The sequence below is a fragment of the Cucumis melo genome, chromosome 1 (assembly GCF_025177605.1).
Source record: "Cucumis melo cultivar AY chromosome 1, USDA_Cmelo_AY_1.0, whole genome shotgun sequence".
In the NCBI taxonomy this organism is placed as follows: Eukaryota; Viridiplantae; Streptophyta; class Magnoliopsida; order Cucurbitales; family Cucurbitaceae; genus Cucumis; species Cucumis melo.
This window is the reverse complement of record NC_066857.1, coordinates 13,582,333-13,603,876: the sequence shown is the minus strand read 5'-3', so window position 1 is coordinate 13,603,876 and position 21,544 is coordinate 13,582,333. Positions and strand designations below refer to the sequence as shown.

Genomic DNA, 21,544 nt, shown 5'->3' with positions numbered 1-21,544 from the left:
CAATTATTTATTTATTAGGGTATACTTATCTCAACATTTACCTTGTAATAATCAAGAAATATAGAAATATTCAATAAAATTACATGGTATCAGAGCCCCAAACAATTTAGGGTTCAATATTTTTTAGAAAAATTGCATTTGCCGCAAATCAACATCTCTACGCAAATCTCCAACGACCATCTCTACTGTAAATCTCTCATGTCGACAACCATCTCCAATGTTGTTTCAGATCTCTAACTTCACGTTCTAGATCTATGACAATGTCTCTAACTCAAACTCACGCCCAATTCTCATGCCCTCTCTGAAGTCTAATTACAAAACCACCAACAGTCAATCTGCTCCGACTCTCCACATTAAACCCACTACCATCGGCGGTTGCACACCTACGACTGTGCTTTTTGTTCTACCGCCCAGTTTCCTACTGTCGTCGCTCTCTGGGTTTCCTCTATTTTTCTTTTGTAGATCTACGCTCAGATACGTCGCTCCGATCCACCGCCGCTCTTTGAATTTGTTTTTCGGATCTATGTTTGTGATTTTTTCATTCGTCAGCTAAACTTGGGTTTTTTAATCCATATTCGATTTTTATTTTGTGAGTAGAAGAAAAATAATGGTATTGCTTGCCCTATTAGCACCATTCTTGATGGCTTGAATTACATCAAATGGGCTTATGAAATGAAGAGTTTTTTTATCGATCGAATCACCCGACCTGTTAAAAACACTCCTCCAGTGACGAACATCAGTAAGGAGACTCCTGAGAATGATGAGGCAGAATAAGTTGATGTTACTATTCAAGACACTACTGTAGATGATGTCAAATGTATTGAACGCCTTAAGGACTAGGACAACAAAAATCATCAAATCATCACTTGGTTAAGTAACACTTCTATCTTGGTTATTCATGCTCAATTTGATGCAGTTAATAATGCAAAAAAAAAAAAAAAAACTTTGGGATTTTCTATCCACACATTTTCAATCTATTGTCCTTGCTCACTATTAATAACTACATTATCGACTTGTTAGTCCAAACCAGAGGTCAGACAATTTGTGAATGAATATCTTGCTACTTTTTAGCCTATTTGGACTCAGTTAGACCATGCAAAATAAGTCGCAGTCATATTTGACTTATAAAAGTCCTCATTAGACTACGCACAGAGTATGGATCAGTTTGTGATGCTCTTTTACATCGCAACCCTTTGCCATCTCTAGATGTTGATATTTAGGAAAGTTTATTCGAGGAATTGGCATTGTCTCCCCTCTGTCATCTGACATTGCTCTTGCAGCCATTCCTTCACATCCTGCAAATGAGTCCACCTTCAGCAAAAATTGTAACTTCATGGCCATAAGTTTGCTAACTATCCTACCATTGAGTACAAGTATTGTCACAAACGAGATCATATCTTGGACGAATTATCTTACTCTTCCACCCCGCCTTCCTATTCATTCACATTAACCCAATGTCTCTCCTAAAACTAGTTCTTCTTCTATTGTTATTGATGCCACCCCGTCTGATATTACCACACCTCTGAGTTTCCAATTAAGTGATCTTCATTGCTGACTGAAACATATGATCTCTTCCAACTCTACTGCTCTTGCTGTCACCCTAGGTCCTTCTTGGCTCCTTGACTCGGTTTGTTGTAATCATATGACGTTTTATATTTCTTTGTTGTCCTCTCCTATTCCTGTTCACTCCCTTCCTCCAATCCACTCTGCTAATGGTAATCACATGTTTATTTCTCACATTGACACTCAATAAACCCACCATAAACATTTCCAATACTTATTATGTCCCTAATTTAACTTTCAACCTAGCTTCTGTTGGCCAATCATGAGATCTTGGTCTAACAATTATCTTTTCTTTTCATGGTTGTCAGGTACATGATTATAAGATCTATACCTAAAATAGAATGGTCAAAACTTTGACCAAATAAAGAAGAAGAAGGTGTTTTGAAGAAGTTAAGTATTTGAAGCTATGCGATAAGAAGCAAGCATTTGGAGTTCATTACAACACGAACTAACTTTTATTACAAACTAAAGTTAGGCGTTTTTTGAAGTTCTTCTCGAGAAGAAGAGGAGGGTTGTGAGCAAGACAAAAAACTGAAGTTATGCGATGAAAGGTAGGAATTTTCTTAGAATTTTCCTATTGATAATTAGTTAGTGGGTTTATGTGGCAAGTTTAAGTTTAAACATGTTCATAAGAAAGATTGAACTTACATGTGTACCACTTGTAGAAGGAGCTGACAAGCTAATGGGAGATTAGAGATGACTAATATGTTTTGAGGGTAGTACAAATAGAGGAAGACAACAGAATGTTGGGAATTTTGCTCTGAGAATTTGTAAAGATAAGTGAAGTGTTACTCTGTTGAGAAGAAGAACCATTAGGTAAGAAGAGAAGTTGGAAGGCCAGCCAAAGAGAAACCAAGTTTTAGTAAGTGACTCTTTCTACCAAGTGATTCTTTTTATGAAGTATTCCTTTCTACAAAGTGTTTAAAATGTTAAAAGCTTTCTTTAAGCTCATACTAATTTGAAATGATATGAATATCTTTAAAAGAGTTTTCAAATAAAAAGTTTATGCTATGTTTAAGATATGTTTATTGTGGTTCAAATGAGTGTGAAATCATGTTCAAATCTTTAGTCTTTTTCTTATCAATGAGCTAACTGTTATGTGCACATAAGGAGCAAGAAAGAACAATATGGTGGAATGAAGTCGACCAATGCATAAAAGATGTGTATTGTGTTAGGCAGCCTTGGCAACAAGAAATGAATCAGGATATTCTCGAATGTTGTAGATGAAAAGGACATCACAACAGTCTAAATGCAAGATGATGAGTCTTGGCGTAGAGAATGATTCAGGTTCTTGGCAAAAGAAATGTTTTATGACTAATGTGTGTTTATGTGAAACGATGTTTATGCGATTTGATATAAAATATGAGTTTATGAAATGAATTCCAAAAAGATTTTCTTAAAACTTCTTCACTAAGTCTTTTAACTTACATTTTAAGTTTTCACTCCCTAAGTATCGAGGCGTTAAGGCTAGATGATTAGGGCTATTTTGAGAAAAGGATAAAAAGGTTATTAGGTGAGGAGGTTTTCTAAGGCGCTTAGTTCAAGTTTAGCTTTGTAGTATTTGAAGATTTAATGTAGAGTTGGTTGTAGAACGTATTACTTGAATTAATAAAAGTTAAAGTTTTGTTAATTTTATGGTGTTAAGTGCTTATATCACTTAAAGTATATTTTATAAGTTAAGTTAAAGAAGTTATCAGACGATTAAGCAAAGCTTAAGGACCTTAAGCTGATTGTTCTGGCGTTTAACACGTCATAAATGCTTAGTCATACCGTGTCTCACATTGCTCACTGGACGGGGGTGACAAGGATCCATAGACGAGGTAGATGATTGGTACGGGACGAAAGGTGGGACGATTATTTGATTTCACATCTCTTCAGCACTTTTCTGTGTTTCCACCCAGCTCTGCACTAGTCAATGATAATGCTATATATCAGTTGCACCTTTTCCTTGGTAATGCTTCTCCTAATAAACCTTGTAATTTATTTTCTATTGGCACTTTGAATAACGTCTCTAAATTTAGCCCGTTTGATTGTTTAAATTGCAAACTTGCAAAACAACCTGTTTTATCATTTACTACTTCTACATCATTATGTCATACACTATTTGGCCTAGTCCATTATGATATTTGGGGTTCAACTCCCTCTACTATTGTCAATGGTTGCAAATACTTTGTTTTATTTATTGATGGCTATTCTCGTTTTACTTGGATTTATTTTCTTAAATATTGTTCTTCCTTTACTCAAGTCTAAATTGATTTTGCAAAAATGGTCACATTCAATTCTCTTGAACAATTAAAGCCCTTCGCACAAATAATGCAATGGAATATAAGGACTCCCACATTCTTTCTTTCCTTGCCTAATAGGGCACTGTGATTAAACGCTCTTGTCTTCGCACCTCGTAGCAAAATGGTAAAACATAATGCAAATACCACCACACACTACAAGAGACGTGGGTACTCCCGACGCACAAATACGTCGGCGAAAATGCAAAGAACGTCGGGAAAGGATATCCCGACGTACAAAACGACGTCGGGAAGAACGTCGGGGGAAATGCGTCGCGAGAGGCTTTCCCGACGCCGAATTGGTACGGCGTCGGGAAAGGCTTTCCCGACGCCGTGGGATGCGTCGGGAAAGCCGGCGTCGGGAAAACCTTATTCCCGACGCCGTTTATGCCGACGCATCTCACGGCGTCGGGAAAGCCTATTTTCCGACGTTTTTTTCCCGACGTAATGAACGTCGGGAAATATTTTTTATATATTTTTTTAAATATTTTATTTTTACTTTTTTCCTTATAATATTTTGCTCAAACATTCACAATGATGTTCGGATTGCTCAAAAAAATTTGGCGACGTTTTGGATTAAATTAATAAATATACAAACACAAATTAAAAAATAGAATTAAAATTAATAATACGAATAAGTTGACTACAAGAAAATATAGTTTTCAATATACAAAAAACATAAACATAAGACCCAATCTCCCAACGAGGTGCGTATGCGCGTCATTCTACACCTTCGGTCCTAAAAATGGTATAAAAATAACTAAGTTTAATACATAATCATATATTGCAAAAACTTAAGAATAATAGAGACATATACGACGTACCGCAGGGCTAGGGATCATGTGGTGGTCCCTGTTGTGCACGAGTTAGGTCTTCAATCATCTTTTTCATAGCTTCCACTTGTGAAGCTAATGCTTGGTGATTTCTATCTTGTACTTCAATCCGTTCCAAAGCTGCGCACGTCTCCTAGGAGTCGGGGTCGTTTGTTGAGAAGAAGACCCTGCTCAATAAATAGACAATAAGATATAAAGTTAGGAACCCCTACATGAAATATTTGTAAGTTAAAAATGAATAAAATTCTTAGACTCACCCGTATTGTCGCCCACAGATGACGACCCTCCCGCAATGTTATCTAAATCCTCCTCAAACTGGAGGAACATATCGTCCGTCTCCATAAAACTTGATCGTCGATATGACATAATGACTATGGACATATAAAAAACAAACATTCAATAACCAAATACAAACACATAGCTAGAATCAAAATATATAAACTAGATATAAATATGTGCATACGTGGTTTAATTTGTCACTATAATTCCTCATCGCTTGCATGTGACAAGTGTTCATCCACATCGTCGATGAAGTCGTCAGTGACATGACGCACAACCGGTCTTTCAACGATTGTGGGATCAACGTCATTTCTGCATAGAGTGTCATCCTCGATGTGGTCATCCACTTGGTGGCTTACAACAACTTCTACTATATTAATATGGTCATTCTGAACATCCTCCACTTCTGGCACGTCCCAAATACGCTTATTTTGGATGACTTGCACAACTTTCCAATTGATACCATTTTTTGGATCATCTACATAAAAAACTTGATGTGCTTGAGTTGCAAGAATTACAGGTTCATCCGCGTACCAAAATCGGGATGTGTTGAGAGATTTGTACCCTACTTCAATGTGTGTCGTTCTTTGACTTTTGTTTACGTCCGTGTCATACCACCGACACTTAAATAGCCATACATTTCTTCCCAACGGATATTGTACGTGCAACACTTCGTCCAGAACACCGTAGAAATTATTGTCTCCAGTTCCACTTGCATCGCTTTCACCAATGACCATTATTCCACTATTTTGAGTAGTACGTCGAGAATCAAGTTCAATAGTGTGAAATCTTACACCACCAACGATGCATCCATTGTAACAACGAACGTCAAAGGATGGTCCCATCGCTAGTGAGAAGAAATCATCAGATAGGTTTGCAGACTGACGCAGTTCTAACACCTGTGCTCGAAACCATTCAGGGAATGCTCGTTCATGTATTTTATACAAATCCATAGAAGTTTGAGCATGTCGACGTTGGAGCCTCAAATGTTTCCTAATAGAGATGAGTTTAATTTCTGTAAGAACAATATATAACAAATATTTAAAAATTACAAAGAGATGATGAATATGCTTACTTGCGATACTCTGTTATTTCGTCAGCATTATTCAGTATGTACCAATGGAAGAGTCGTTTCTCTTCCTCTGATATAGCACGAACACTTGATGCACCTAAGGGTCGTACTTTCTGCTTGAAAATTTCAAAATCACCAATTACCTCGTTCTCTACAATGGTATCATCATTTCGCTCATCTCTTGTGAATCGAGTCTCTATACCACGTAGGTAACGTGAACAAAAGGTACTAGATTCATTCATGATATAGCCTTCTGCAATTGACCCCTCAGGACGTGCTTTGTTTCTAACATACTGCTTTAACGTTCGTAGACTCCTTTCGATCGGATACATCCAACTATAAGAAACCGGACCAGTAATCTTCGTTTCATATGGTAAGTGAACGGCAAGGTGCACCATAACGCTAAAAAAGGCAGGTGGAAATATTCTTTCCAACTTACAAAGTATGATTATGATATCTGCTTGCAATCTGTCTAGATCACTTACTCTTATCGTTCGGGCGCACAAGTCACGGAAAAAATTACATAATTCGGTTATAGCAGTGTATACGTTCTTCGGTAAGAATGCTCGAATACCAATTGGTAGCAGTCGATGTAATAAAACATGGCAATCATGCGTTTTTAGTCCTGATATTTTCCCCTCTCTTTCATGCACACATCTCGATATATTGGAAACAAATCCATCGGGAAACTTAACTGATTTCAGAAACTTACAAAACTCTACTCGTTCACTGGTAGTCAACGTGTAGCTCGCATGTGGCTTCACCAATCGGTTACCCACTTCTACAAGATGTAAATCCTTTCTTATCTTCAGATCTTGTAAGTCCAACCTAGCATTCGTGGTATCCTTCGTTTTCCCTTCGATGTTCAATAACGTACCAATCAAATTGTCACAAACATTCTTCTCAATGTGCATTACATCAAGTTTGTGACGTAACAAAAGTCTCGACCAATAAGGAAGATTGAAAAAAATACTTTTCTTCGTCCAATTAAGAGCTCTCTTTCTTTTCTTATCCTGTATTGAAGGATGTTTACTCATAACTGGAAATTCCAACTGATCTAGTTGTTCTAATATTTCATACCCATTCATCACCACAGGAGGAGCCTTACGCTCTACCTTTCCATCGTGTAGCCTACTTCTACGCCACACGTGATTCTGTGGAAGATAGCGTCTATGTCCCATGAAAGATATTCTACCTCGTATCCCGAAGGACGATCTATCACTCATGCATATAGGACATGCCTGATACCCCTTCGTACTCCACCCTGATAGGTCACCATACGCCGGGAAGTCATTAATCGTCCACAACAAGGCTGCGTATAGCTGAAAGAACTGACCTGTAAGAGAGTCATACGTACGCACCCCAAAAGTCCATAAGTCTTTCAATTCCTCAATCAATGGTTGGAGATACACATCAATTTCCCTACCAGGAGATTTAGGACCGGGTATGAGCAATGACATAAAGAAATTTGTCTCTTTCATGCATTTCCATGGTGGCAAATTGTAAGGAAGTAACACAACAGGCCACATACTGTACGAGGTACTCATTTGACCAAATGGGTTAAACCCATCTGAAGCCAAGCCCAAACGCACGTTTCGTGGATCAGAAGCAAAATCAGGAAATTCAGAATCAAAGTGCTTCCACCCCTCTGCATCAGCTGGATGTCTCAAGACATCATCTGTTTCAACACGTTTGTCCCTATGCCATCTCATGTCAGCAGACCCTTCCTGCGATACAAACAAGCGCTGTAATCTAGGTACTAAAGGAAACTGGCGCAATACCTTATGCGGAATTTTTTTCCCTCTATTATCATTAACCTTGTACCTAGCCTCGCCACATGTAGGACAATGTTGCAAATCAGCAAACTCTTTCCAATACAATACACAATCATACTTGCACGCGTGAATAGTCTCGTATCCCAAGCCCAAGTCACGAAGTTTTCGTTTTGCTTCATAAAATGAACTAGGAATAGTACTATTACACATTGGAAACGCTGCTCTTAAAAGTTCTAACAACATGTCGAACGACTTGTTACTCCAACCATTTAGAACTTTCACATGCATCAACTTAACCAAAAAATTCAACGACGAAAATTCAGAACAACCGGGGTACAACTCATTACGTGCTTGATTCAATAAGTCCTGAAATATATTATTTGTTGTATCTTCATCTATATTTACCCCAACATTCATCGCCATTTCATCTTCCAAACGAAATTCCTCTATTTCCTCTTCATGTTCTATAGGGGCTTGTAAATCATTTAGCATACCAAAGATATCACCTTCTTCATTAAATTGTGTACTACTAGTTCCTTCATTAAAAGGATTACTACTAGTTCCTTCCTCAAAGTTTTCTGTACCTCTATAGCTTAATGACTCTCCATGATACACCCATTCTGTGTAGTAGGGGGATATTCCTATAGTCAGCAGATGTCTTTCCACACCCTCTAATGAGCTCCAATTTAAATTCAAACATCTCTTGCATGGACACCTCAATCGTCCGTAAGCATCAACGTGAAATTTGGCAAATTCTAAAAATTGGGTCACTCCATGTCTATACTCAAGGGATAACTTATTTCTAAGTTTCATCCAACCCTTATCCATAACTGCAGGATAGCCAACACAACCTAATTATTAACAACACAATACTTCAAAATATCTTCACATACTACAAACCCCTCCAAACTACAAAGGCTACCATAACTGCAGGATAGCCAACACAACCTAATTATTAACAACACAATACTTCAAAATATCTTCACATCCTACAAACCCCTCCAAACTACAAAGGCTACCATAACTGCAGGATAGCCAACACAAACATAAACAAATTCAAAACAAAAAAGGCTACCATAACTGCAGGATAGCCATCCCAAACATAAACAAATTCAAAACAAAAAAGGCTACCATAACTGCAGGATAGCCATCCCAAACATAAACAAATTCAAAACAAAAAATGCTACCATAACTGCAGGATAGCAAAAACAAATCTTAACACACATATTACATTCCCAATTCAATTTAACTATTAACTCCCCCCCCCCCCCCCTTCAAATTTCAATTTTTCATTCAACTATAAATTCCCCTCCCCCCCCCCCCCCCCCAATCTCAATTTTCAATTTAACTTAAACCCCCTCCCTCCAATTCAATTTTAAATTTAACTATTAACTCCACTCCCCCCCCCCCCTCTCCAATTTCAATTTTCCATTCAACTATAAATTCCCCTCCCCCCCCCCCCCCAATCTCAATTTTCAATTTAACTTAAACCCCCTCCCTCTAATTCAATTTTAAATTTAACTATTAACTCCACTCCCCCCCCCCCTCTCAAATTTCAATTTTCCATTCAACTAAATTCCCCTCCCCCCCCCCCCCCCAATTTCAATTTTCAATTTTCAATTTTCAATTCAAATATAAACCCCCCCTCCCAATTCAATTTTCAATTTAACAATAAACCTCTCCCCCAATTCAACCCCCATTCAATTTTATTCAATTTTCTAAAACAAAAATCCTAAACCATTCAAATTTCAAATTTCAATTCAACTACAAATTACACACACTCTATACAAAAATACATTTAACAAACAAAAATCTATTCCAAAAGAAAATCCTAAACTAATTTTCATAAAAAATAACCCTAAACTAATTTTTATCAAAAAAAACCCTAAAACATAAACTTAAATCAAATAAATTTACATATTTCACTTACCTAACGTGGCAGACGGCGACGAGGAACAACGGCGAGGGCGGTCGGCGACGGACGGCGGCGGAACAAAAGGAAACAACGGCGGCAAGGCGAGGCGACTTCTTTCTTCTTCTCCTTTCTTTTTCTCCTCTCCTCTCGGCTTCGGTTCTGTATTCACAGAACCGAAATGAATTTAAAGGGGATTTCCCGACGCAGTCACGAGGCGTCGGGAAATCCCCCAAAATGCGTCGGGAAAAGGGGAATTCCCGACGCTCATTAAACCCCTTTTCCCGACGTTTTACGTGGCGTCGGGAAAAACCCCTATTCCCGACGCCTCTCCCGACGCACTGTGCACGGCGTCGGAAAAAGTCCCTTTTCCCGACGTATTGTTGCCGACGCCTTCGTGGTGCGTCGGGAAAGATTGTTTTCCCGACGCATCTCCCGACGCGTTATTGATGGCGTCGGGAAAGCCCTTATTCCCGACGTTTTTTATGCCGACGTGATTTTCGGCGTCGGGAATGGGCCATTTTCTTGTAGTGACATTTTGGACTGTTCATCCCCAACTTTTCTCTGCTTCCTGTCCAGAACAATTTTAGGGAGAGATTGTCCTTCCCTTTGTTTATGTCATCCACCACCTTCCTTCTCAGGTCATCCACAATGTTTCACCCTTTGAACGTCTCTATTAGAGATGTAAGAATAATCTGAAAAATTCGACAACCTATATATATGGGTTGGGTCTCGGGTTGAAGGGTTGAAAAATTTGGGTCAACCCAACCCAACCCGAATTAATATATATATATATATATAATAGTTTATTATTATTATTTATTTAATAAAAGTTAAACAATCTTATGAGTTCCGAGAGTTTTTTTGTGTTGCTTAACTTGATACGAAAAAGATTTGATTTATGTTTGATGATTTCTATTTACAAACATTCAAATTTAGAAACAAAAAAAAATAATAATAATAGTAATACAACCTGACAACTTAACCCAACCCAAACAATATTTTACGGGTTGGGTTGAAAACTTAATTCGGGTTATTCAGTTTGGCAATCCAACCCAACTCGTTTACAGCCTTAGTCTCTATGGTACTCCTCCACCGTCTCTTACTTTAATCTTAAAGTCTTTGGTTGTACATGTTTTGTGTTATTACATCCTCATGAACTTACCAAACTTGAACCTCGTGCTCGTCTATGTTATTTCTTTGGATATGGTACTAAACATAAATGTTTTCATTCTTGGGATCTCATTTTACAACGATTACATATATCTCCTCATGTCACTTTTTGGGAACGTCGCATGTTTTCTAGTCTTTCTTCATTCCATGCCTCTCTATCTAGTTGTCATCCATTCTTTACTGATCCTTCCATTGATCTCTTCCCCACTTCTAAATTACCACATGACACTATACCTCATTATCTTCTTATCTTTGAGCTCACTCAATCAAATCTTATCTTTGTGCCCTCGAATCTACCATCTGCCCCCTGTGCTGAACTTGAGTCTACACCTATCCGTCACTCCACCCGAGTAAGAGAAACTCCTTATTTCCAAGATTATCACTGTTTTTCCATTGTTATTTATTTGGTTGAATCTTCCTCTTATAAGGAAGCCAGTACTAATCCCCTATTGTAGCAAGCAATGCATGAGGAACTTCAAGCCTTAGAAAAGACTCATACTTAAGGATATGTTGACTTACCTCCTAGATCCTATCGGGTGTAGATGGATTTATAAAATCAAAACTCGATCTAATGGATCTATTGAATATTACAAAGCATGACTTGTGGCTAAAGACTATTATCAGAAATATAGCATTAATTATGAAGAAATCTTTGCTTCAATAGCTCGAATGACGTATGTGCGCAGCCTTTTAGCCATTACATCTGCAAAACAGTGGCCCCTTCTTCAAATGGATGTCTAAAATGCATTTCTCAATGGCACCATATTTGAAGAAGTCTATATGAAACCGCCACCTAGTACTACTCCGTCCCCTTAGAAAGTGTGTCTACTTCGTCGTGCACTTTATAGTCTCAAACAAGTTCCACGTGCTTGATTTACAACATTCATTTCCACTATTACTCAACTTGGGTTTACTTTCAACTCTCACAATTTTGTATTATTTACTTGTCAGATATCTCTCATGATATTGTTCTCCTACTTTTATATGTTGATGACATGATTATCACCGATGATGACCCTCAAGCCATATCTGATTTGTAAAATTACCTGGGAAAACACTTTAAGATGAAAGATTTAGGTGTCCCCTATTATTTTCTTAGTCTTGCAATCTCCTCTTCGCCTAATGGATACTACCTATCTTAAGAAAAATATGCCTCTAATCTTCTGACTCAATCTGGAATCACTAATTCTACCACATCCTTGACACCACTAGATCTGAATGTGCACCTCACTTCTTTTGGTGGTGTTCCTCTTGATGATCCCACTTTGCATTGGCAACTTATTAGTAGTCTGATTTACTTAACTGTGGCCTACCCAGATATTGTGTATGCAGTTCACATTATTAGTCAATTCATGGCTACTCCTCATACCATTTACTTCACTGTTGTCCTTCAAATTCTACGATATGTTAAAGGCACTTTGGGTCATGGCCTACAGTTCTCATCTCAGTCCTCTTTGGTTCTCTCTAGATTCTTTAATGTTGATATGGCAAGTGATCCTACTGATAGAAGATCCACTACTGGTTATTGCTTCTATTTAGGTGATGCTGACTCTTGGTGCAACAAGAAATAAACTATTGTTTCTCATTCCAGCACAAAGTCTGAGTATCGTGCTCTGGCAGACGCCACTTCAGAGTTAATATGGTTTAGTTGGCTTCTTACTGATATGGGGGCCCCACAACAATCACTCACTATTCTTCATTGTGATAATCGCAATGTCATTCATATTGCTTACAATGATGTCTTTCATGAACGAACAACGCACATTGAGAATGATTGTCACTTTGTTCGTCATCATCTTCAAAGAAACACTCTCCAACTCCAATCCATCTCCACTACCAACTAACCAGTCGATATCTTCACCAAAGTCCTCCATTTTTCTCGCTCCACTCAGCTTCTTCACAAAATCAAGGTAGTCTCTACTCTACCATCTTGAGTTTGAGGAGGGTGTTACAATATTCTTTGCAATTATGTACTTATTAGGATATATTTTCCTTTTATTGCTTTATTTTGGGTGTATATTTACCTTGTAATAATCAAGAAATATAGAAATATTCAATAAAATTATCGATAGGAAGTAGATTGTTTTCCACTAAAGCTAGGTCTAGAAAAAAAATGATTGGCATCCAACGTAATTCATTAATTAACAAAACAACACAATAATACAATAAAAACAAAAAGATTATTCATCCTTTTTTAAATTAGAAAAATATATCGACTACTAAGGTATTTATACATCAAAAGTTTATATCTATCTTGAGAATGCGTAGTGGTTTTGGCGTGATTAAATTATAAATTTCCAACTTCAATTTTTTACCTCGTTTATATATATATATAAAGAGAGAAAATATCCAAGGGAAATTGTCGTGGATAGTTAAAAAATGAAACAATTTAGAAAATATAGTAAAAACTTTAAATGGTATAATGAATTTGATTGACTTTGCTATATTTACTAAATAGTTTCGTTTTTTTGCAACTTTTTAAAAAATACTTTATATATTTAAAAAATATAAAACGCACGTACATTGCACATGGTAAAAACACTAGTCTATATAAAAGCTACTTATTACAATGTTACTATATCAGTTGTTCTTATTATTTTAAATCAAACCTTATATATATATATATATATAGAGAGAGAGAGAGAGAGAGAGAGATTAAATTGAGCATATCTTAACTGACATATAGTGTTTGTACTACGAATCTTGAATTGATTCTTCCATTCTATATATTGTCAAAGTAAAAACTATTTATAGAGAGAGTATTGAAAGTTTCTAGAAATTAGTTATTACCGTAGATAAAAAATGGGTCTACTTTCAAGGGAAGATATGTTACATCTTTTATTCTTCTTTTTGCTTCTTACTATATCCAAGAGTGTGGACGCAAAGAGAGATGAAAGTAGTGATAAACTTATTTTGAGTCTGAAAAGACTTATTATGAGAGGGCCAAATCTAGTCATCTCTCCCAAAACTCCTTCTCGCTATTTTAAACTTACTTTGGATCACAAGCACCTTGTTTCAAGTGAGCCAAATTAAACGTACGCTCCTAGAACTTCTCCTTACAATGTTATTATGAATCCAAAAGCAAGAAATAGAATTAACAGACTCACTTTGGGTCCCAAGAAACTGGTTCCAAAGAGGACCAAATCAAATGCAACCTCCTGATACTCCTCACAATATTATTACAAATCCAAAAGCAAGAAATAGTATTAACAAACTTACTTTATGGATCCCAAGAGACTTGTTCCAAGAGGACCAAATCAAATCAGCCTCCTGAAACTCCTCACGATATTATCATCACGAACTTAAAAGCAAGAAATGACATTGGTGAGCTTAGTTTAGGTTTCAAGCACCTCGTTCCAGGTGGGCCAAATCAAGCAATTCCTCCTGATATAAATAACAGTATATATGGAGTTGGCAATTGGGAGTTCGAATACTTGTGCTAAAACAAGATGGGGTAGCTTTTCAATTTCAATAAGATTGTGCATTCTTGTTGCTTTCTTTTGTTCTTGTGCCTTCAGGACTAATTGGACCAAATCCATCCCCTAAAAGTTTTCTATTAACTTTAGGAACAAAACGTCTTCGTACATATTTCTTAATCCTTCCTATTTATTTAAATTTTATCATATATACTTCATGTTCAATTTTCCCCTGAATTGTTCGGTAATCAAATAAATATTCCGGTCATCTTGTTCAAATAAATATCCTTCATCTTCTTACAAGTGTCGTCAACAATTTATTCTATTATATACCAATTCATGATCTAATTCGTTTATGTAATTCATTAGATATATACACCTGGATATTTTCAATAATATATAAGTCGTGATACATATAGTTATATTATTGCTTGTCAGTCCATATTCGTTTCATTAAACTTATGTCTTTTCTTATTCTTATTTCTTAAATGTGTTGTCAACAATATATACTATTATATACCACTCCATATTCTATTTTTATTATTTTATTTATTAGATCTATACATTTGCATATTTTCAATAATACATAATTTGTCACACAAATAATTATATTATTGCTTGTCAATGCATATTCGATTCTGTGATGTTACCACTGCATATTTATCACTACATGATGTTACCAAGTGTTATGGCGTTAGAGTAAGCAACGTGATGAGGTTAGCTGGCGAAGAAGAAACATGTGTTAATGCTAAGAACTAAGCGTTTGGTGTAGTAATGCAGGGACCTACACCTAAGTGTGCTATGATGAGATAGGTGTTCTATTGAAAGGACTAGACGACCCTCTGAGGAAATTAAATGTCTATTGCTTTCCAAGAGGAGAGTCAGGAGAATTGAGCATTCCAAGAAGATAAGGTTAGCATTTCAAGGAAAATATCTAATCGTGAAGTGACAGTTACCTGATGTGTCGAGCTTGGATTGGCTGAAGAGTACGGCAAAGTGGTAGGTGAAAGGTCACTATAAATAGGACCAAAGGCGGGAGGAGGAGAAGGCATGAGATGCAGAGCATTCTAATAAATTGTTAAAAGAAGGTTTTTGAGTGTTAAAAAGGTCGGTTAAGGGAACCGTTAGGCCGAAAGTGGAAGTCGAAAGCAAAGAAAAAAAGTGTGGAGGCCAAGCATTTTGAGTGGTTTTTCATTTGTAAAACAGACATTTATGAGAGCAATCTTGTAAATATATGAATGGTCTTTATCAACAAAAGAAATGTTTGATGAATGATTGTAATCCTTGTAATCTTATTCTTGTTATTGATTGATTAAAACTTTTACAAATGTGCTATGTTGTGCTGTACGAAAAGCTTCTGAGCTACTACTTCTTTGTTGTTGATCGTGATGATTGTATGATGTGGTGTGGTTGATCTATCGCAAGACTCTGGTGGCAATCCCAAGTTTAATGCAAGACGCTTGTGGAGTAAATTTCAGGTTTAGGCGAGTAAACACTGGTGAAGCGAATCCCAGGTCTGAGCGAGGAATGTGTTCTTGATAGCTAGAGCTGGTCGAAGTGAATCCTAGGTCTTAGTCGTGGAATGAATTGAGAGACACTAGTGAAAGTGAATCCCAGGTTTAGGTGATGAGACGATGGTGAAAGCGAATCTCAGGTATGAGAAAAGAATGATTATCGCGAAACACTAGTAAAGTGAATCCCAAGTCCTAACGAAGAGTGGTGAATGCCCCAATGACTGAAACACGTGGAATTTAGTGTGTTACTATGATTGTGAATTGTTACGATGAACTATATATATTTGCATGTGTGTGTGTGTATATATATATTATGATATGACATTATTGTTGTTATTATATCTAAAAGTGTTGTATTCCCCAAAAGGTTTTCTCATGAGCCCATAACTCATTAAGTCTTCAGCTTACGTTTTAAGTTTTCCCCCAGGTTGTTAGGCGTTGAAGTCCAGTAAAGAATGAATGTCAAGCGTGGAAACCCAGTAAATGAGGAAAATGTGGGTTATTATGTAAACTTGTGCAGTGGTCAAGCCGTGTCTTTCCAAGAAGTCAATAGGCAAGAACTTCGCTCCTTAACTTTGAGGGCTACCGCTTAGTTTTAAAGAAAGGCTGCTTGCTACATCATAGTTTTGTGAGGTCGAAGACGATGAGGAAAAAACTGAGCCAAGCATGGAAAGCCCTAAAGATTGTTCTTGAGATAGATTGTTGGACGATTAAGGAGAAGGATGAAAACGAGCAAATATAATTGACGCAAAGAGCAACATCCTGGTGGATGAAAGAAGGTGTGAAGCGGTTTTACTTTTGTACTTTGGGAGAAAAGGAATGTAATTGTAAAGTACGAACTGCATAAAATGTTAAGCTCTATAAAGTGTTAAGTTAATAAAGAGAAGTTATGTTTATTCCGTTGCATCACTAGTTGTACTTGTTGCTTAGGAGTTGAATTTAAGTTAGGTTGGACTAGGTGACAGAGTAAAATCTAAAGGTTAAATATTTCGACTGTAGTATAAATTGTGAAGGTCTCTAAAGTTGAGACAAGTGAGAAGTCGTTCTACTTGCTAGGAGTATACTAATGGTGTCTAGGCGGCACACCCTCATCTAATCGCAGGAAGTGACATTTGGGGTGGGTGGGGTGTGAGCTCATGGATAGGAAATGAAACCCACGTAAATGTAGGTAATGTATGTGATGAAGTTTGATGATCACTCCAATAGCATTCATTATCGTCCTCTTCTTCGTATGAAGGTGTTGAAGTTCCATATCGATCCCTTTTACAAATAACGGTTAGAGACGTGGCCGATGAACCACAAATGTTCATTTGCGAATATTCTTTCTCACTACGAAAGGAAGGAGACACCATTAATGAGGAGGGGCAACATTTGAAGGAATCTTTCTACGACCCTCATCGGTGAAAATATGATTAAAATGGAAAAATGAGTTAACGAAACAATTAAATTTTATACAAACACACATCCCTAAACCCCGATTCCTTCCTCTACACTCTTTCTTCTCTTTCTTCACAAAATCCCACTCCCTCAAAACCCCCCATCCTCACAACCCCAATTTCAAATCCCCTTCAATCTCCTCTCCCATCTTCAATGAAGCTCTTGCGGCTGACCTCTGCCGACGACGACAACCCCTGGCCACCGGGCTTCCGCTTCCACCCAACTGATGATGAGCTCATACTTTACTATTTGAAGAGGAAGATCTGTGGCCGAAAAATCAAGCTCGACGTCGTCGCTGATATCGACGTCTACAAATGGGACCCTGAGGAATTGCCTGGTATTTGTCTCTTTGCTCTTTCGATTACGTTTCATATTGGTGGTGTATTTCCGACTGATTGTTTTTCTATTTGTCTGAGTGATAGAATTCAATTTGGAATTTTTTTTTTTTTTTCATTTGGGTAATTTGTCTCTTGCATTTTTAGGGCTTCCTTGCGAATTTATTCAATTGGTCGGTCTATGGTTATGTGCAAACGACGGTTTCTTCCTGTTTAATTCGTTTGGATATGATGTTTTAAATCTCTGATTTCTAGTGTTTGATTTTTTCTGTTTAGCTTGGAGATGAAAGTGATATGGTGTTCGTATTTGTTTGTTTAAATCTTCTTACGTGTCTTCTTGATTTCATTAAATGGGACCTCATGATCTTGCTTGAGTTGTTCACTATTTCCGAATTTTTATAATGTTGATGGTAAGTCTTTGTTGGGATGGTAATTACATCTGGTTTCTCGTTTCTGGAACTGATATCATTTAGCTACAAGTGATAATTGGTTGGATTATATTTATAGTTTGAGCTTATTTTTAATTTGGTGGTGGTTATACTCAAAACGAAGGTGGATACTATGTCCTATTTCATTTTTTTTTTTTTTTTTGTTTATTTCAGCGTTTTCAAACAAAGTTAAATGCTTATTTTTCCATATAGGTTCTAATTATTGTATGCAATGCAGGGCTTTCTAAGCTAAAAACTGGTGATAGACAATGGTTCTTTTTCTGTCCAAGAGATAGGAAGTACCCAAATGGGGCAAAATCAAATAGGGCAACCAGTCAAGGGTATTGGAAAGTGACAGGTAAGGATCGTACTGTGAAGTGTAATTCTCGCAATGTAGGAGTCAAGAAGACATTAGTTTTCTATAGAGGTCGTGCCCCAAAGGGGGAGCGCACCGACTGGGTGATGCATGAATACACTATGAATGAGGAGGAGCTCACCAGATGTACAAATGTGCAGGTAAGCATGTTCCCACATTCATCACATTTTCCTCTTCCGACAACGCCTTCCTTATGCTAAATTCTTCTACTCTTTATTTCAGAGCTATTATGCTGTTTATAAGGTCTTTAAAAAAAGTGGACCTGGTCCAAAAAATGGTGAGCAGTACGGTGCACCATTTAAAGAAGAAGACTGGGTTGACGAGGAATTCCGTGATTTTAATTTCTCTGATGATCAAGAGATACCTGCTGAGAAACCTAAGATGGATGCCACTGATATTGAGGGAGAGACTTGCCAAGCTACACATTTTTCATTAGACGATTTTGATAGGTGGATGAAACAAATTTCTGATGAGGACCTATTTCAGTCTCTAGAAGCTGATCCTTGTGCCAACTCCTTACCCCTGGTTAGTTCCTTAGATACTATCGTTTTTATGGTGTAAAAAATTTAGTTGTAGATTTGTTAATATATGTTCAATAATTCTTAAGAAGAATATTTTTGTTCAAATTTCAAATTTAGTCCCTAAACTTTTGGGTTGTGTCTAATAGGTCCTAGAACTTTCAAATTTTTTGTTTAATTGGTCCCTACTAAATGATGAGCTAAGGCCCAAGGGCATTATGTGGCACACACTACCTACACAAATGTAAGATTTCAGAACAGCATAAACGTAAAATTAGTCAAATGATGATTGCGACCTGGGATAAACTTAAAGGACTCTGTAATCATTATGGTTTAAAACTGGGGCTGGTTCGGTGTGCGCTTTATGGCATTGTTTCTGCCAAACAGGTTAAGGCAATTGGGGATGGGTTGGGATAAAAATCTCAGAACATGAAGGTGAATTTTAAGTATTTTGTTTCGTCGCAAATCAATTAAATGCTGTGGAGAAGTGGAAGTGAGATTTGATGGCAATTAGAGAACCAAAATTAACTAAAACATAAGTGGGAAAATCAAAGCAAAAGTAGAAACAAAGGGAATTGAAGCAGAAATGAAGGAAGAAGAGAAGACACGATCATGAACAACAATTTGTAATTATTTTGATTTTCTATTAAATATTTCTAAAATTAGGCTAGATATCTTCACAAAGACCTTGAAAAAAAATGTATGCAGATAGACAAAGAGATGGAGTGAATGTGATTGAGGATAAAATTTTGGACTTCTTTTCTTTATCTTCCTCTCCAATGCCTTTTCCATCTTTCCTTTCTCATAGATGGTGATACCCTCTGGGATTTCAATCATTGTGAAAATTACTCTAGACTGGATTTTCTTAACAGGTTTGGCTAACAATTATAATCTTTACATTGTTAGGTCATGTGCCACATAAGCACTTAACTAACAGAGTTTGTAGACACAACCTTGAAATTTTATGGATTAAACTTATATTTAACCGATATCTTTATGTAATACACCCCAGGGGGATATAATGAGATTTTAACTTCTAGCTTCTTTGTTATTTCTTGGTAGGGAGGTGGTCAAAAAGATTATGCGAGTACCATTGATCTACATTCACAAGAGTATATCCTTCCTAGATCAGTTGAAGTGCCTAATTCCAAGCAGCAGCCGAGTATTTCCCCTGAAAGTAACTCCAACTCAGATGTCTCTCAACTGCATCCATTCCAGAATCATGATGCCAAATCTCCACCCAACGTTTCTGAACTAGCTAGTTTTCTATTTGAGGGAGATTATCTGGAAATGGATGATCTTGTTGGTCCTGAGTTCAATCTATCAAATACTCAAAAACCATCGGGGTCTGGGAACTTGCAGTTGGAAGAGATAAATGGTCTCAACGAGCTCGATCAATTCCATGATGCAGTGATGTTCCTTGATGATTTTGGTCCTCTCGAGTATGGACCTTCTCCAAATTTATACAAGAATGAAAATTCAAGTAATGTGACAAACCCCATGGATGGTCAGTTTCAATCCAATCCCGCAATCACCGGCCAGATCGGCAATCAAATGCTGCCTGATTCAGCCATGAATGGCTTGACTTTATCAGAAATGCAACGAACTTCAGGTATATAGCAGAGTGTCTCTCTTCATGGAAAACGAAACATTTTCCATTGTTGGGAAGCAATTCTATAAATCTAATATCCTGAGTTAGTTGCTAATATTATGGCAATATATATAGGTGTGTTATGTGATTCTTCAAATTTTGTTGGCGAAGCAAATGAAAATGAAGTAGGGGAGCACAACTCTGCTAGTCGAGTCTCTTCTGCTCTCTGGGCCTTTGTTGAATCTATACCTACTACCCCTGCATCCGCTGCAGAGGTTAACCAGTCATTTGATTTTGATCGAATACCGAGCTTCAGTAGGAGGAGATTAAATATGAACAGCACGACAGTTTCTAGTATCAATTCCTCATCTCTCATGACTAGGAGAAGTGGCAGGAGCAAAAAGGGTAGGTTCTTTCTCTTCTCTATTGTAGGAGCATTATTTGCCATCTTATGGGTATTTATGGGAGCTGTTAGAATGTGGCAAAGATGCATATCCTTATGAATCTGGAAATGACCAATTTTGAACTTTGTTAAAAAGAAAATGGAAATTTTTTTTGACAAAAATGAAAAACAATTAAAAAAAATAATTGTAAAAGGTGAATATTAATCTGTGAGTATTTTGGGTTGTAAAGAGTATGGTTTTGTTAAGTGGTACAAGTTTGTAATGCAAGTTTATAATTACTAACAACTATCCTTTGGTCCTGAATGCTTATTCGTTGGTAGCTATATTTGATGCTTTATCTAATTTAGTTTTTTTTTTTGGGAGATAAAATGTAGTATTTTCTTTTGTCTATTTTGTTCCTATATATGTTTTTCTTTTTCCTTTCACTAATTTGAAAATTTTCAGTTTGATGAATGATATACCAGTATGGAAAGTTTATTGCTCGTACAAACATGGGTTTGTTTGTTCAATGGATGACCTAATTTTTAGACAAAAAGTAGAGTAGCCCTGATTTTTGAAAATTAGGTTTTCTAATATCTCGTTGGCTTTCAAATTCGGGTGAAATTATCGGAACGGAGTCTTAGGTTTGGCAGATTG

At 36.9% G+C, this 21,544-nt stretch overlaps 2 protein-coding genes across 4 annotated transcripts; one reads left to right on the top strand and one right to left on the bottom strand.

Moving 5' to 3' along the window:
- Nucleotides 1-4,785: 4,785 nt before the first annotated feature.
- LOC127150875 (uncharacterized) lies at nt 4,786-9,894 on the bottom strand. Of its 3 annotated transcripts, XM_051089577.1 has the most exons (6): nt 7,854-7,979; nt 7,456-7,756; nt 6,033-7,365; nt 5,142-5,950; nt 4,936-5,049; nt 4,786-4,845 (listed from the first exon to the last, which is right to left on the bottom strand). In XM_051089577.1, the coding sequence occupies exons 2-4, from the start codon at nt 7,739-7,741 to the stop codon at nt 5,158-5,160; spliced, it is 2,412 nt and encodes an 803-aa protein (XP_050945534.1). In that variant the 5' UTR covers nt 7,742-7,756; nt 7,854-7,979; the 3' UTR covers nt 4,786-4,845; nt 4,936-5,049; nt 5,142-5,157. The 3 variants fall into 3 exon arrangements, with proteins under 3 accessions (XP_050945534.1, XP_050945530.1, XP_050945526.1); XM_051089573.1 differs by lacking the exon at nt 7,854-7,979 and adding an exon at nt 9,735-9,894 and having other exon boundaries at nt 6,033-7,756; XM_051089569.1 differs by having other exon boundaries at nt 6,033-7,756.
- Nucleotides 9,895-17,075: 7,181 nt separating this feature from the next.
- LOC103490150 (NAC domain-containing protein 17-like) lies at nt 17,076-21,193 on the top strand. Its single transcript, XM_008449528.3, has 5 exons — nt 17,076-17,593; nt 18,258-18,535; nt 18,618-18,920; nt 19,976-20,525; nt 20,640-21,193. Exons 1-5 carry the CDS (start codon nt 17,410-17,412, stop codon nt 21,005-21,007), a joined length of 1,683 nt encoding a protein of 560 aa, XP_008447750.1. The 5' UTR covers nt 17,076-17,409; the 3' UTR covers nt 21,008-21,193.
- Nucleotides 21,194-21,544: the final 351 nt, after the last annotated feature.

What these genes read in the sequence shown, in the direction of transcription:
- LOC103490150 (XM_008449528.3), top strand. Translation starts at nt 17,410, where the DNA reads ATGAAGCTCTTGCGGCTGACCTCTGCCGACGACGACAACCCCTGGCCA. An exon ending in GTGCCAACTCCTTACCCCTG is followed by an intron (nt 18,921 to 19,975) that starts GTTAGTTCCTTA and finishes ATTTCTTGGTAG; the next exon opens with GGAGGTGGTCAAAAAGATTA. An exon ending in AGAAATGCAACGAACTTCAG is followed by an intron (nt 20,526 to 20,639) that starts GTATATAGCAGA and finishes CAATATATATAG; the next exon opens with GTGTGTTATGTGATTCTTCA.
- LOC127150875 (XM_051089573.1), bottom strand. Translation starts at nt 7,741, where the DNA reads ATGAGATGGCATAGGGACAAACGTGTTGAAACAGATGATGTCTTGAGA. An exon ending in GAAATAACAGAGTATCGCAA is followed by an intron (nt 5,951 to 6,032) that starts GTAAGCATATTC and finishes CATCTCTATTAG; the next exon opens with GAAACATTTGAGGCTCCAAC.